General features: G+C 36.4%; 1 protein-coding gene across 1 annotated transcript; it reads right to left on the reverse strand.

Annotated features, from left to right (window-relative positions):
- Positions 1-9,886: 9,886 nt before the first annotated feature.
- On the reverse strand, positions 9,887-15,497 carry LOC136262142 (uncharacterized). The gene is made up of 2 exons (XM_066056299.1): positions 14,445-15,497; positions 9,887-10,965 (listed from the first exon to the last, which is right to left on the reverse strand). Exons 1-2 carry the CDS (start codon positions 15,489-15,491, stop codon positions 9,955-9,957), a joined length of 2,058 nt encoding a protein of 685 aa, XP_065912371.1. The 5' UTR covers positions 15,492-15,497; the 3' UTR covers positions 9,887-9,954.
- Between the last annotated feature and the right edge of the window lie 31 nt (positions 15,498-15,528).

The raw sequence follows: 15,528 nt of genomic DNA on the forward strand, positions 1-15,528 counted from the left end.
TTCATGCAAACCCATAGCCAACTCATTGTAGTTGGCACAGAACCAGTGAATACTCACATCTTCAGACAACTTATAGCTATGCAATGTAAAACCATGAGATAGCTACATTGTGAAATACAATTGTATTGTGTACTCAGATACTTTAACTACTATACTTATCACAATTGTATACACTCAGAATATTTTCTAATCTGACCCATACACCAGGATAATACAAATATGGAACAAGTGCCAAAGTACTGTAACACATATCTATACACACTGTTTCTAGTGAGTCCAGTACAGCAGGAAAACAGGTGGTTAAGATGAAACTTTATGCATCCTACAAGTCAAAGAAACGACATGGTTATATGTTAAGACATATCTATGGCTTCTTCATAGATATTAGAGCCTACAGTATATATAGGCGCTAATTAATATTTATGATTTATGAATGTAATGGTCTGAAAGGATATTGTAGGCTCTAATATCGCTGAACTACAATTTCCCATGATTCTAGATAGATTTTTGCTGGATCATCTGTCCTCACAAAGGGGTGGTAGGTGGGGTGGAGGGCGGAAAGAAGGGTGGACAATATCTGGGGTATACATAATGGATGAGTATACAATCTACAGATCCCCAAAACAGAGACATTGGCTATATGCTACATTTATGTAAACTTCTAGAAGAATTGTACATTGCTTATAAGAAAGCTATTTATGGATTACAGAGGATGCCAATCTACCCAGTATTGACAGGGTTAATTAACTTTTAACCATAACCAACAAACAGCTATACCTATTTTATCAGACTATATCATTATTACGACAATATTGTGTTATTAAATAAGGTTAATCCTAGTAAATATATATACGTTGGTGTCACAATTACAGACAACCTCAGTTGGAGTAAGCACATCTCCATTATTACAAACAAGGCACATTGAGTTTGTGACTTTTTACAAAGCAATTTAAAGCAGCTAGTGTTCAACTACTATGAAATCAAAGCCTTATCTAGCTTTTGTCAGACCTATAGTTGAGTATTATGCATCAGTTACCTGGTCCCCACATACAAACTCTGATATAAATTGGTACAGCAAAAGGCAGCCTGATTTGTTTTTAATGACTTCTCAGTGCTTCAGGAACTGAAATGGAACTCACTACAAGACTGAAGAATTCAGTCCATGCAGATTGATCATGTTCTACAAAATCCTTAATAATTTAGTGGAAGTTGACTTCAACTCTCACTTGTTCCCTTCTGACACACTGATTATATAGAGGCCATCAATTAAAGTTTAGACAACTGCTAGCAAGAATCAATTTGCTTCAACACTCATTTTTTTGCCAGCCACAATCTATGATTGGAATTCTCTGCCAGCTGATGTTACCTCTTCTAGTTTATATAAATTTACTGATAAACTGAATAATTTGTACATGTGCACACACACTCATTTATGAGGTTTTGTGCATAATCAATAAATAAATAAATGGCAAGCTCCAGACCAAATTACATGCCCCGGAACTCTAGATGAACTGCAATAGCACAAAGCACACATTTCACATTTTTGTGACTTTGTCGCCGGACACACTAAGTTAATAATAAAATGTTCTCAAGTCACCCCGGTGTCTTCCCATGCAGGGCCTCTAGAGTGATGCATGGGCTTTGACATGCCTGGCTACAGAAGTCTGTCTCCAGAAAGCAGACCTGAGACAAAGTTATTATGAAACTTGTTAGCTAGATAGTGTAAGCCATCTTGTCCTGGTTTAACTTGTTTATGTGCCCAAATGTAGACACATACCTAAACAAGATTTTGAAATCTTCTTGCTGCTTGCAATCTTCACTGTCATTTTATCACACATGTATGCACCTACGTATCTTCATTATAGTTAATTGGGGTCTTAACTATACATCCTAAATTTTAATAATGTGTGCAGCTAGCTATAAAGAATTCGAACACAAAATAACTTACTATTTCACCAAAACACATGCATAGTTATAGCTATATAAAGCATTGGTATCAAGTACTTATACATGTGTAGTAAATTCATCTTCCCTGTTCAGTTCTTATATAGCTAATATCCATAAAGCTAGTTGTAATTTTTTTTCCTTGCCACCAACAGAATTAACCCTTGTTAAAATTATGCTAAGATGATATCCGTATATATCTGCTTCATATAACTTAGACGTCTAATTCCATGCACTTGCATGCAGCAGTGTTTGAATTCCGCAAAGAGTAGCTATAGCTAGCTATATATCAATTGCCTAGGAGCGCTTTTCCTAATCCCGCCCTAGGATCGCTGTTCCTAATCCCAAGGGCGCTGTTCCTAATCCTACAATCGTGTTTCAAGTTGCAAGAGGTCAAGTGCGTTTTAATCGGGTCAACCGTGTTTCTCCGCGTAACTAATGATGCGGGGATTTACCTGGGAAATTACCATTACACTACAAAATGACAACTTGTGGTATGTGTGGCGAGGTGTGGCTAAGCCGCAAGGAATGTCACGATAATGTGCAGGCATGGGATTTACCATGAAACATTGCTAGACAGTGAGATCAGTATAAAATTATTATTATTATTAAATACAGAGAAAAAGGCGTTATGCCTGTGAGTCCTGCTCATTACAATAAACAATTACATTAAGAATAAAAGTTATGAATCAAAATTTTAAAGTTGTCAGTAGAATTAGACGACACTACATAATTGGGTAAATTATTCCATGAATTGATGGTTCTTACTGAAAATAATTTACTTCGAACATTCTATAGCTGAGGCATTCCGATATTAACCATCTGTTTCTAACAATGGCAATGGAAAGACGTCATGTAGAAGTGCTGAATAGTTGTGATTACGATTTGATGACGACATTGAGCCTCCCCTTTTTATTACCTCATCTCCAAGAGTGCAAGCTTCTAGCAGAAAAGGTAGTAGCATCGCTCAGCAAGCCTGATCTAAATCCTCCCGAAGTTACCAGACACTTCTTAAATATTCTAAAGTCTAAAGGGTCCAGGGCGTTTTCACTTTTCCTTAACGCATTGAAGAAAGAGGATGAACATATTGGACATCGTGATCTATACGAACTTCTTTATCAAGAAAATCAATGCACACCGGATCGTCCCGACAACTGCTTGCAGGAGTCAAATGAATCTGAGTCCTACCCAACTGCTTTGGTAGTTCCAAACACTGGAAACAGTTTGGAGATAGAGGTAGCTAAGCCATGGGTGAGCACAGATATGCAGTCACAAAAAAGCAGTGCTCAATGGCGGATCCAGGATGGGGCATTTGGGGCAAATGCCCCCTTCAAGAAATTGCATACAAGATCGAGATACTCTAATAGAGCAGTCAATTACTCTAATAAAGCAGTCACAATGTTAATGAGGCAGTGTAGCTTACCTATGAAGCTATATATAGGATTTTATTTTACATAACAGACGTGATATATTTGGTAAAGGATAACTAGGTATTATTGTTGTGACCTTTTTTTTGGTCTTCAACTGTTTTTCAGCAAGGTGCCCCCCTCTTTTCAAACTCTGGATCCGCCCCTGGTGCTAGTGACGTTTCTTCTACTTTCACTTCATCAAACGAGGCCTTCAGTTTGATTTCAGTGCAACAGCAGCTAGGATCTATAGAGAACCACATAGTGGAAGTGAAGAACATTTTGACATCCTCATCCTCAGATATTAGCAGTGCCAGTGATGAGCATTCTCGGCGTACATCTGTCAGTGGCTGCAAAGATGGAAAAGACATTGCAAAACCATTGCGAAAAAATGATACCTATCCTACGTTTAACATGGTAAGGTTAATATAACACATTAAATGCATGCACTAGTTCATTATATGTTCACGTTTCCACATGCATGCTTGGCTATACAAAAAGGGCATGTCCATGCATGCTGAAGCAAAAGTAGCTAACTGGTACAAATAAATTCTCTGTTTCTCGTCCACCACCTGCACCACCCGCATCTGGTTACTGTCAGCTCTAAATGTTCCATTATTCTGTATTCTTACAGGCTCAGTAAAACCATCTTGTAACAGTGTCGTCTGTGCTATCAAGTTGGCATAAATTCACCTTAATTTATTGTTCTCTTTGCAACTTAAAGGAAGGTACAAGCTTAGCATATGTTTATACAGCTTTTATGCAAATAATGGCTTGAAAAGCTGCCAATCTTATAATGGAAATGGACCACCTTCCCACATGCAAATATGTCTGAGTCCAGGATGAGAATTTATTGGAGTGCCCTAACTGAGAGAGCTAATACGTATCTGGTGCAGTTAAGAATGAACATTAATATCAGTGGACCTTTATCATTAATAATTAGCATTGGTACCTACCCTACATGCAAGACCATCTCCACATTAAGCATTTTAATACCAGGAAGAGGGACCAAGCATTAAACACCAGCACTGCTCATGTAGCTATGCAGAGTACATGGTGATGTCACATTTTTAAAGAGCATGAAGTTTCCTTATGCCATCCTGCTGAAATTAATGATGCAAAACACTAAAGTGTATTGTTTGTGGTTTTGACAGGAATGTAGTTCAATTCTTCAGTGTGCCTTCCCTACCAGTGACTTCAACATGCTGTAAAGAATAAACAAAAGCATTGGTACTTGCTTTACATGCAGGACAACTAATGTGACAATAATTAATATATTGAGAACCAAGCATAAAATAATGTCCTATATTTGCTGTGTAGCATGCATGTTGATAGTGCTTTAAAGTACTTGATCCTTATGCCATTTTTAAATTACATACAGTGAAATAATGAGCATGCAAGGTTAACTAGTTAAACATGTGAGCTAAGCAATTTGTAGATACAGTATATCTACTTTACGGGTGGTGAGATAAGGCAATTACAGGTGGTGTACACATGGTACAGTTTCAGTTTCTACATGATGTTTACCTTACTGTCAACAGTGAGAAATGAACTTGGACATACTTTAAAGCCAACACAATTTGCAATTATAGTTACTGCATGGCAAGCAAAGCTTCAGAACTTGTCCTATGCTATGCACTTTCAGTCCCGATATTACAGTGACAAATATACCTCTTGCCATACCAGTTTTAAAAACACCTACAGCGTAATTGACCATTAAGGTAATGTATGATCCTTTGGAATAAAAGGATGTAAGCAAGATTATAGTGAAACAGTTGTGCCAGGTCACACGCAGTTCCTCCGTGTAAACTATGGTATCTGCATGGTTCCAGTATTATTATTTTTCAGATGCATAGTAGTATCTCTCCAATCATGCAAGCTGCCTATTTACTACAGCAGTAATGAGGTAAATCTGAACAAACAGTTTTGCATGTCAGTGCACACCTACGTGCTTAAAACATAGATTCTGTGAAAAAAGCTTTCACCTACACACTGGACCAACACATAGATGGACAACATGTTGGCAATTCGCCTGCCCTATCCCAAAAGTGCTATAAGAGTCCCTATGATGTTAAGCTCCAGTGTTGAAAACTGAGCATAAGAGTTTGTAGATGAAGACTTGCGTGGAACAGATAGAACAAAAAGGCGCATCAAAAAAAGTCCCAACAGTGAAAAAATTTTATGACTTAGGCAGGGATTGAACCCAGGTTGGTTATAATAACTTGGGGTTAAGGGAGGTGTGCAAATCATCACAGTTGTTTATGTTTATCTGTGGTTTTGACAGGAATGTATAAGCTCACCTTTTCAGTGATCCTTCCCTTTCATCGCCCTATAAAGAGCAAACAATAGCACGTATTGATTTGTTACAAAAACACTCGAGTTTCCAGATGATGGGCATTTAATTTTGCTAAAGTCCTGCATCGACATGTGCTTTGCATGCATGAGTTAAAAAGTTGTGTTTAAAAAGGTGTGCACAAAAAGGTACTGAATAGAAAGAAAAAATCTGCCAACGTGCAGATTCAAACCCACAACCTCTTACATGCTAGTCAGGCGTTCTACCACTTGAATAGTATGTGCTGTGGTTTTCAAAGGAATGTTGCTCAAGTTTTCTCTACACCGTGGCCTTCTATGTGCTGTAGAGAATGAACAGACGTACATGTGAACTTGTGATAAAATGTTAGAGTAGCCGGGTATGAGTACTTCATTATCAGCACAGAAGATTGTGCCGATTCGCACCAAATTTGGTGAGTAAGTGGAGTGACGGTCAGATGGATAGACAGCTTTTCAGCTGTATATATATTATTATAGATTCATTAATTGACTTGTGACTATAGTTCAATTTCATTTGATTTCTGTGTTAGCAGTTTGATTGTGATTTTGATATCAGTTGATTTCTATGTTTTGATTATAGTGTTGTCACATTCCTAAGTAATTTGCTTTTCTCTATTTTGGCTAATCATTTAGCCACTTTTAGTGTAGATAAAAGTAGCCAAATGACAATTAGGAACATGGCAAGGCTGATGACTATCAATTAACTGAGAATATGGCATTCATTGCTAAAACATGTAAAGTTCTAATGTTAACTTGCATTAATTCTTGGCCTATATACGTTAACATAATTTGGGTAGGAAAATATATGAAATGCAGCTTTTATTTATGTTTGCATCTTTAAATCTCTGCCTTGCAAGGTTAACTGAGTATTTTGCATATAGACTTTATTGTATAATGTACCATGTCTATGCACATGTGTATCTACTTATCTTTATATCACTTAGAAAAATCAAAGGAGTAGGCATCTGTCATTGCAACACACATATTCTGCTTTAACACCAACTACTGGCAACATGGTCCAAACAACAGAAAGTATTGTTATTGAGTCAAACTTATTCTACTTACCACCTGTGTTTAAAGAAAGTGAATTGCACTTACTTTTATATCAAACTGAACAACAGAGAGTGAAGGAAACTGTTTGCAGCTTTGATTTAGAGTCTAAAAGGTGGAGAAATAGAGAAGTTATCACTACATCAAACTCCAATCAGAGAGCATTTTCCCTCCTTTATGGTGGAGAATTAGTAATCCTCTGTGCTGTATCCATAGATGATCAGTGTGCTTCTGCAAAGGTAAACATATGCAAGCTGAAGCAACGTTCTTCCTGGGAACTAATTCCATTTACAAGCGAATCTGTAACCCCAGTCAATTTAAAGAACTGTCAGTGTGTTCAATCCACTCATCAAATTGTGCTTGTATCAGTATGCCAGTCAACAATAAACATTCACATGCACCACTATTCATCTCAGTGGTCCGAAGTATCATTTTCTCTGCCATCATCAATACTTCATATCAACTGCAATCCTGTCTCATTGCACACCAACTTACTTTATACTGCAGTTTACTGTGCCAAGAAGCAAGCAGCCAAAGTAGAGTAATAGTTTACAGACTAAAGCTGGAACAACCCAACGTAGCAAAGAACACAATTGAATTGGTGCATGGTTGCGGTTCTGATGTTTTGCAATGTTATCTATTTACATCCCATGGTAAAACCACAGCAGTAAAGATCATTGAAAACAAACACAGTAGCTCGTGCTTCCTAGAATTTTGCTCACTGAATAATGCTGCTACTAGTAACTTTTTCCGAAAAGAATATTCATTCATTATCAAGCTAATAAGTGTCATACCACTTCACTCCGCTGCTTACAACAAGCATGTTTTAATTGTTTATTATGACGGTAGGTCTTGTATAATTTATTTGTTTAATTATTTATTTATTTACTTATTTATTGCAAAATTGAAATGAAGTATAATTGCTTTTCGTATTATATATATGTCTGAAATTTTCATACACCATGGAAATACAAACCCTTTGTTATATTATAATTATGGAGTAGTTTTGGAAGCTGGGTTGGGGCAGGGTTAAATGCTGAGATGGGGGTGGGGTAACTGGGGTCAAATAACTTGAAGTGATGGATGTGTACAATACAGTTGCAATAAGTTAATGTTCAGATCATTTGCTCAATGTTAGGTTTTAATTTAGTTGTGGTCTATATAGGTCATTAACTCCACTAAGATATGCAACTTGCTTGCATTGCAATGCTATTCTGTACCTATCTATATGTGTATTATGTGATATTGCGAGGTATACACTAGTGCTGAAGGCCTTAGAGAATATAATTTGTGTAAATGCTTTCCCATCAAATTTGTACAAAATTAATATGTACAATGGAACCTCAGTTATCTGGATCCCACTTATCTGGATTCTCGGTTAACCAAACTACGGAAATGACTGCTCTATTAGAGTAGTGACTGTTCTATTAAAGTAGCTGGATTTATAAAAATGTTCTTTGTGCTATTTTAAGGTTATTTATACACACTCCTAAACATCTATATTAGGTTTTACCATTGTGATAATATAATTTATTATATAGCTACAACATTAGGAGAGCCATTAATTAAAGTATGTTGTTGCCACTTTTACAATTGATGGAAACTCATGTAATTATAGTCATCCGCAAGTGTTAAAAAAATGCAGCAGTTTGTCATCTTCACTATATAGTAATCAGGTTTTCATTAAGCACAGCGATGCCAATTGTGACATTAACAGATTATTTTTGCTGTTTACTATAAATGGAAAATGGTTAGAGATTACAACATGTAGTACAATTGATACTGACCAACATTTGTTTTTGTAGCTGGGATTGTTTCTTGATCCCCAATATTTTCCACTGTAAGGGTTTATTTGATGAAGAGAATAAATTTAGCATTTAATGAGGCAAAATGAGATGCGCTTTGGGCATTTCATTGACTATAGCTACTTCATTATTCACAAAGCAAAGACTGAATTTTTTAGTTCCCTGTATGTCTTTAATTATAAGGTGATACTTAAAGTTAGAAACAAACTTCCATGAGACGTCACTATTCAACTGGTGTTTTCACTATTCAACTGAAAATTCAACCTTCAATGATGTTTTCAATTTTTACTGCAGTAGTTTGTACAAATGTTTATTTTTATGTATCACTATTCGATACAGATTGCAGTGTTCAATAGGTATCCCATCCAGATTTCTAAAAAACTAGGTGTATAATAAAAGATTACAATAGTGCTACCAAGGTACATGATGGTGTAAATTGGTTATATATTAACTTATGCAAGCACTTGATTTGTAGTAATAGAAATTTCTGTTTTCAATGCAACAATTAAAGTGATAGATACACATGCTATTCCATGCATGTTAATTCTGCATCCTAACAACCATTGTTTCTAAGCAATGGTTGTTGTGATGTGGTTGCTAAAATAGTAAATTTCCTGAAAATATATCCCTAGCAATACATGATAGGCAATATACATAGGATGCCACTGGGTCGGCTAATTGCTACATTTGTCTAATTATCTATATAGCCAAATGCACTATACTGCATACACATCAGGAGCACATAAGTTCCATCAGTTTCCTTATTTGCAGTATTTATGGGCTCCTGTGTGTATGTGATTTTCAGTAAAATGTACCCATTACTCTGGATTTTGTGGTGCTAACATCTGCTTTACTATATACACTGCAGCCATTTAACAATATTAATGTGTTCTAAGTATTTATAACTATCCATATTAATGCACAAATATTTACATTGTGTAGCACTCGTTGTTTAATGAAGATACCTGTGGTAAGGTATGACAGTGTGTATTACAATGGTACCACCACAGTTTATTACTCGTGGTTAAAATGACACCAAACAGTAATTAGTAGTGACCACTGCACACATTGTGTGAATCAAAATCTATGTGCCTGATTATGAGCGATTTAGTATCTTGTGTACAAAGTGATATATAGCGGATCTAAATATTCAAGTGTTAAGTTGTGAAAAAATTCAAGTAGCCATTTCTTGGCTGCCACCTTCAATTTTTTACCCTGGCTTTTTGGGGACCATATAAACACTAAGCTTTTTTGGTATAGATTTATCTTATTATGTAATTGACTTTTGCTACATTACAAACACAGCATACAAAACATATAATGCATACTGTATAACAAGCGATGCCATTATCTCAACACTATATATAAAATATAATAAACATGCATGCACATGTACATTACATAAGTTATGCTTGTAGTTACTTTGGAGCAATGCTCACTTTATATAAATAGCACTTATTTGTGATACAACTGTGGTATATTGTTATAAGAGTGTTTGGAATGCTAGGAGAGAAAGAAGCTGTGACTATTTTTACAATCGATGGAAATACATCTGTATGTAATAATACTGGTGGTGATGAAGCACGGTCCTGAAGCTGCTTCACTTCAACAATGGTTTTTCCACTGCCATCATAAAAGAAAATGCTAACAAGGTCCTTTTTAATCACAGAAAGGTAACAGCTTTTCAACGATACATCTTTAAAAATCCAGCTATATTGAGTATTGATTAGAAACCCTTCATTAGTTTCTTTGTTATACTGTAATGGAGTAAGATCGATCTTGTAGATTGTTAGTCGTTCTCCAGGTAACAGCACACTACAGTAAATGTACTTTGATATTATAATACATGATTGGATTTGGTATCGACTATCAGATTGGCCAAGATGCAAATAAGCCATTTTACAGTACTTTCCTGCAACCGATTTTCTTGGAGAAAGCAAATGAAACGTTATGCGACTACAGTTTTGCTTCAGTGATTGATGTATTAGGCTGACTACAACAATTTCCTCATTTCCAAGTATAACACAAACAGTACTTTTTGGTTCAAAGCGTATATTAAAGCATTTGGAGAAAAAGGGATCCCATGAAAATCCAGCTGACCATGGTTTCTTGTTCAACTGATATAGCATAGGTTTTGAATCTTTAGTTTGTAAATCTGAATCACTTGCCAACACGGTAAGCTTATTTAAGTATGGTAACATCACAGGGCATATGGATTTTGGACAATTCGTAAAAGTTTTCTCATCTTTTATGAATCTCTGACCATCACTTAGGCTATAAGTTTCAACATGTCCTGGAAGTGGTCCTGCCGTTGCTTGTTGAGCAGTCAAAGCAAAATTAACTTGATCTTGTTGAATAAGTGGTAGCAGCCGTGAATGATGTAGTTGGCAGGTGCAGGGGACTTCAATCACTCCAGAAAATTTGGATGGCTACATGTATTTATAAGTTTGCATCAATTATACAAAACACATGATATACTTAGTGTTTGGTATATAATACAATTATATAAGTATATGTTTCGCCTCGCACTATAACATCTTTTCTAAGTTTGTATATCTTTTGGTATATATTTCGAATACCATGATATCTGTAGTATAATATGTTAATACAACATCTCGTCTCCAACTTGGAAGCAGTAACAGCAATTTCTAATGTTTTTACACCATTATTAGTACTGGTAAGTAATTCCTTGTGATTAGCATGCTCAAGGAGTATGCACATGTGTTGCAGCCTGCAATCTTCTTGAAAATCGGTCCAACAATCCATAGCAACTGTTGCTAGGCAACAAAATGTAAACCTGACCTAGTTACATGCTTTTTGGTGGTTGCTTAGCAACCGTTGCTATGGTGTCAAAATCATTTCTAAATAAGTAGTGATTACCTAGCAACGGTTGCTAGGCAACGATGTTGTTGCTAGGTAACAGGTATTGGTTACTATGGTACCAGCAGTTGTCAAGTCGGACATGCCTAACTAGTAAAACAACTAAACACTATCAAAAATTTTTAGCCAATCAGACGCGTATATCAAATGTACAAGTGATATACTGATTCTATTGGCTAGTTCGCTGTAGTATATCAAAAATATACCACAAGCTGCTATTGGAGTTTTTGTACAGGACACGATATTGATGTTGTATTATATATAATATATATAATATATATATATATGTACCACTTTCACACCTCAGATCAACGGAAAGCCAGTACATATATATCACATATCGCACTGACTCAAAATGGTAACGAGATATATGCACTGATACCAGTGCGTATATCTCGCTACACACTGCTTTAACAAGATATACGCACTGCCACCAGTGTGTATAGCTCGTTAACTTGAGACATTGCACACCTAATAGGAGTGCACACTATATCCAGAAATCATTGATGATGGATATAGTATGCATTTATTGATGTGCTATGGTCCCTATTCTAGTTGAAAATTCCAAACTTTTTTGTGTACTCGTTTGTTAACTTTTTTTGTAAATATCATTATTATGACTGGTGAACCCACACATACCGCACTGTCTGAAATGGCGCCGTGCACCCCAGCTATTTCAATTATTGTCTGAAAAGTGAAGTATCGATTACGCTTCTTTGTCAGCTATGTTCAACCCATTACACAGCATTTCAGATCTAGAACTGTTTGAAAAGCACCTACTCCTTTGTGGTCCCTGCTATACAGTACATCATACTGTATGATGACTAGAAAAGATGTATAATGCTTACTGCAATAATTGAAGTGATTTGAGAAACTTAGGATGACCAAGAGCAGAATAATGGTGTACAAAAATATAAATAATGTACTTGTGATGAGGTCTCCAGACAAACACAGTATTTGGGTTTGTCTCATTCTGCATTTGTCTCTTTGTTTCACCTACATTTACTTTAATGACAATAATCAATAATTTAACTGTAGATTTTTCAATGGCATGAAATTTTCATCCTCCCATATAATTTTGCAAAATCAAATGCACAATGGGCAAAAGCAAACTGGTCAGCATTTAACTGTAACTCTCAAGGCATTTCCTGTATTAGATAGTGGCAGTTGAGCTTCCTGCCAGAAAATCTGAGGAGTGTAGTGGGTGGATATTGAAGTGACTAGAGATGATATAGTTCAGAGCCGTTCTGGCTTCTCAATGGTTGATCTAGTTTATAGGTAAGCAATTATTGCAATAATATTATGGTGGTAATGTTTTGTAGAGTTCCTCCCTGAAGTTCCCACCAAATTCTGGCATTAAACCTATTATAGAAAAAGAATCTTAGTGCATCTAACACCAAATTCATCATTAAAAACAAGAAAACACTTACTAAAGTCATATCATATATTGATTTTTTAAACCACTAAAACCCAAATTTTGATCTGCCTGCCTCTCACAGCCTCCCTAAGCACAAATGCAAGGCTAGAAACTACACAGCACATTGCCATTTTATGCCAAAATACCTAACTCACATCTGGGATGCATACCTCTGTGTCATTGCCTTTCCTTTTATCTTCTCTTATGCTATTCATCATCTTCTTCAAGCAACAAAACTATATCAAAGCGTAAATTTACATATCAGCCTAGAGGAGTGCATGTGTTTAGGCTATTTGAAGTGCTTATGTTTCTGTAAGGGGGAGTAGATACCTGTAATTGCACTTATAAAACAATAATAAGGTGATCATGCCCTTAAATGATCAGAACATGCCACCACGATGTTAATGCTAAACTTTAACAGTGCACACAGCGGTTATTAAAATTTATTAGCATTAACATCATTGCAGCCATTTGTTGGCTGCCACCTCCAATTTTTCATTCAGGATTTTTAAGGCTGCACCTTTTTCATAGCTTGCATATGGCTGTTTTTATGTGGTCATCACTTCTTTTTGTAATTGTAAGTTGCAAAACCAGCCTATGGTTGGCCTTGATACTTCCTTTTAACCTTTTCCCTTTACTACAGGAATTTTTGTAGACTATGAAGAACTGAATAAGATGAATTTTGAAGACTCGTATATCCCAACGATAGCAGGGCAGATTCACTCAAATAAGGAATCAATGGGAGATGCCCTACCCTGAGGAAGCTTCCACAGCAGAAATGGGTAATCAGTACTTTCAAACTACAAAAGGTTTGCACTACAATAGTAACTTCATGTACAGACCGATTTTCAAGTTATTCCATTAAGCGGATTGCCCTGTAGGCGTGACAACAAATCGTTTTTGTAATTTTCAAAATTGCACATAATTCTATTGTTCTTAGTTTGGTCTGTACTAAAATTGGGCTGCAAATGTGCTGCATTATGTTCTTACTGCTCTCCACATTTGAAGTCAATTGACTAAAGCATGCATGAGTTATTGCAATTATTCTAAAACGTGCAAAAAGAAATTTTACCTAAGAAGATTAAGAGAAAAATACAAAGAAAAAAATGAACTTTTAAGGCACATGTCTCAGTGATGGCTGGGTGGATTCAATTGGAATCAGAAGTGCCTAATCCTGAGGAAGTTTCTGCAGCAAAACTGGATAATTTCTATTCAGGCACTGTTGAGCTATGGATGCGTGAAAACAGCGTTTTCTTGCTGGTTCCTGTAAAATACACACTGGCCTGTCGTGTGTCCACACTAGCTGTACTTGGCCACACGACACACTATTGTGTGTCCTGATTTGGTGCATTGATTACTATTGCCTACATAATAATTCAGAGCCATGATTTCAGCATGACATCATTTAATATTTGCACATACTGTAAATTTGCATGACTTTTAAGTTTGGTGAATTTATCACACAGTGAATCTGCCAAACTTTCATCGTTTGTGGGTGATCCTTTTAATTAAACTATATTATATAGCTCTGCATATTAGCTCACTAAAAGTCGAGCCACTTTATGTACCAATGTATTGTCTACTAATAGCTATAGACATGCTAATGGATACCTTTTCTTCCTGTGGTATACGTAGATCTGGAAGAGTATCATAGCTTTTACTACCACTTCCAACGTGCTTTTTGGAATTTTTGCTCTGCTTCATTCTTGAGTGAGCCATTTGTTTTTGATAGCTACACTCTTCTTGCAATTGGTCACTAACATTTAGCCGACTACTACGATTTAATGATGGATATCGAGCACTTTTTGGTCTCGTGGATGTAGATTCATCTTCATACTCCATGTCATACAACATACTACTATCAGCACTGTGACTACTTAAAGAACCAGTGGCTGTGCTTGATCGTGAGAGAGGTCGTGATAGTGGGATTGCTGGTTGTGACAATGACAGGCTTTCAACTTTATTTTCCAGGATTTTAAATCTTTGATTAACATCTTCTTGAAATTTATTGAATTTGTCTGACATGATTTTAGTGAGATGATCAAATTGACCTTTTAGCACTTGGTGCACTGATTGCTGTCCACCACTATATACCATATCTTCAATACAACGTGGAGAATTTCCCATGGATACACTGGCAGATTGATCTTGTGATGAATCGCTGTGAGCTGAACCCATGCTTTCTGAACCACTTTCATTGCTTTCCAACATCAACTGTGGTATACGAGAAGGAGATGCTTGAGGAGTGTGCCATGCTTGTTCTGGAGTAGCACTATACATGAGATTCTGGTTGTTCCCCTTAATCTTAATCGCTCGTGTTGAACAGATTGTTGTGATCATGGCAGCCGCCTCACCCCTAGCCGGAGCATCAGCCTCGCTTAATATTCTTACCAAGTCTTCATGTCCTAAATGATCTTTCTCTCCCACAAGTGCTTCCACAAAAAGTGAAAATGCTTTAGAACCTTTTGACTTAAGTATTTGTAAGAATTCCTCATTTCTTTCTAAACTAGTTTTGTAGTGCTGTTGTCTAAGCTGCTGTGACTCTTCTTCAGTAACCAGCCTTCTTTTTTTGAGATGTGGTAAAAGGCACTGGAGATTGAGTGTTCTCACGATTACTTCCGAATGCTCGCTGATTATCTTATTGTGACGCCTCTCCATTTTTAATCTTGGGTGTGTCGGATGCTATTGTTAACTT

This window comes from Dysidea avara, chromosome 7, assembly GCF_963678975.1.
Source record: "Dysidea avara chromosome 7, odDysAvar1.4, whole genome shotgun sequence".
Classification (NCBI taxonomy): domain Eukaryota; kingdom Metazoa; phylum Porifera; class Demospongiae; order Dictyoceratida; family Dysideidae; genus Dysidea; species Dysidea avara.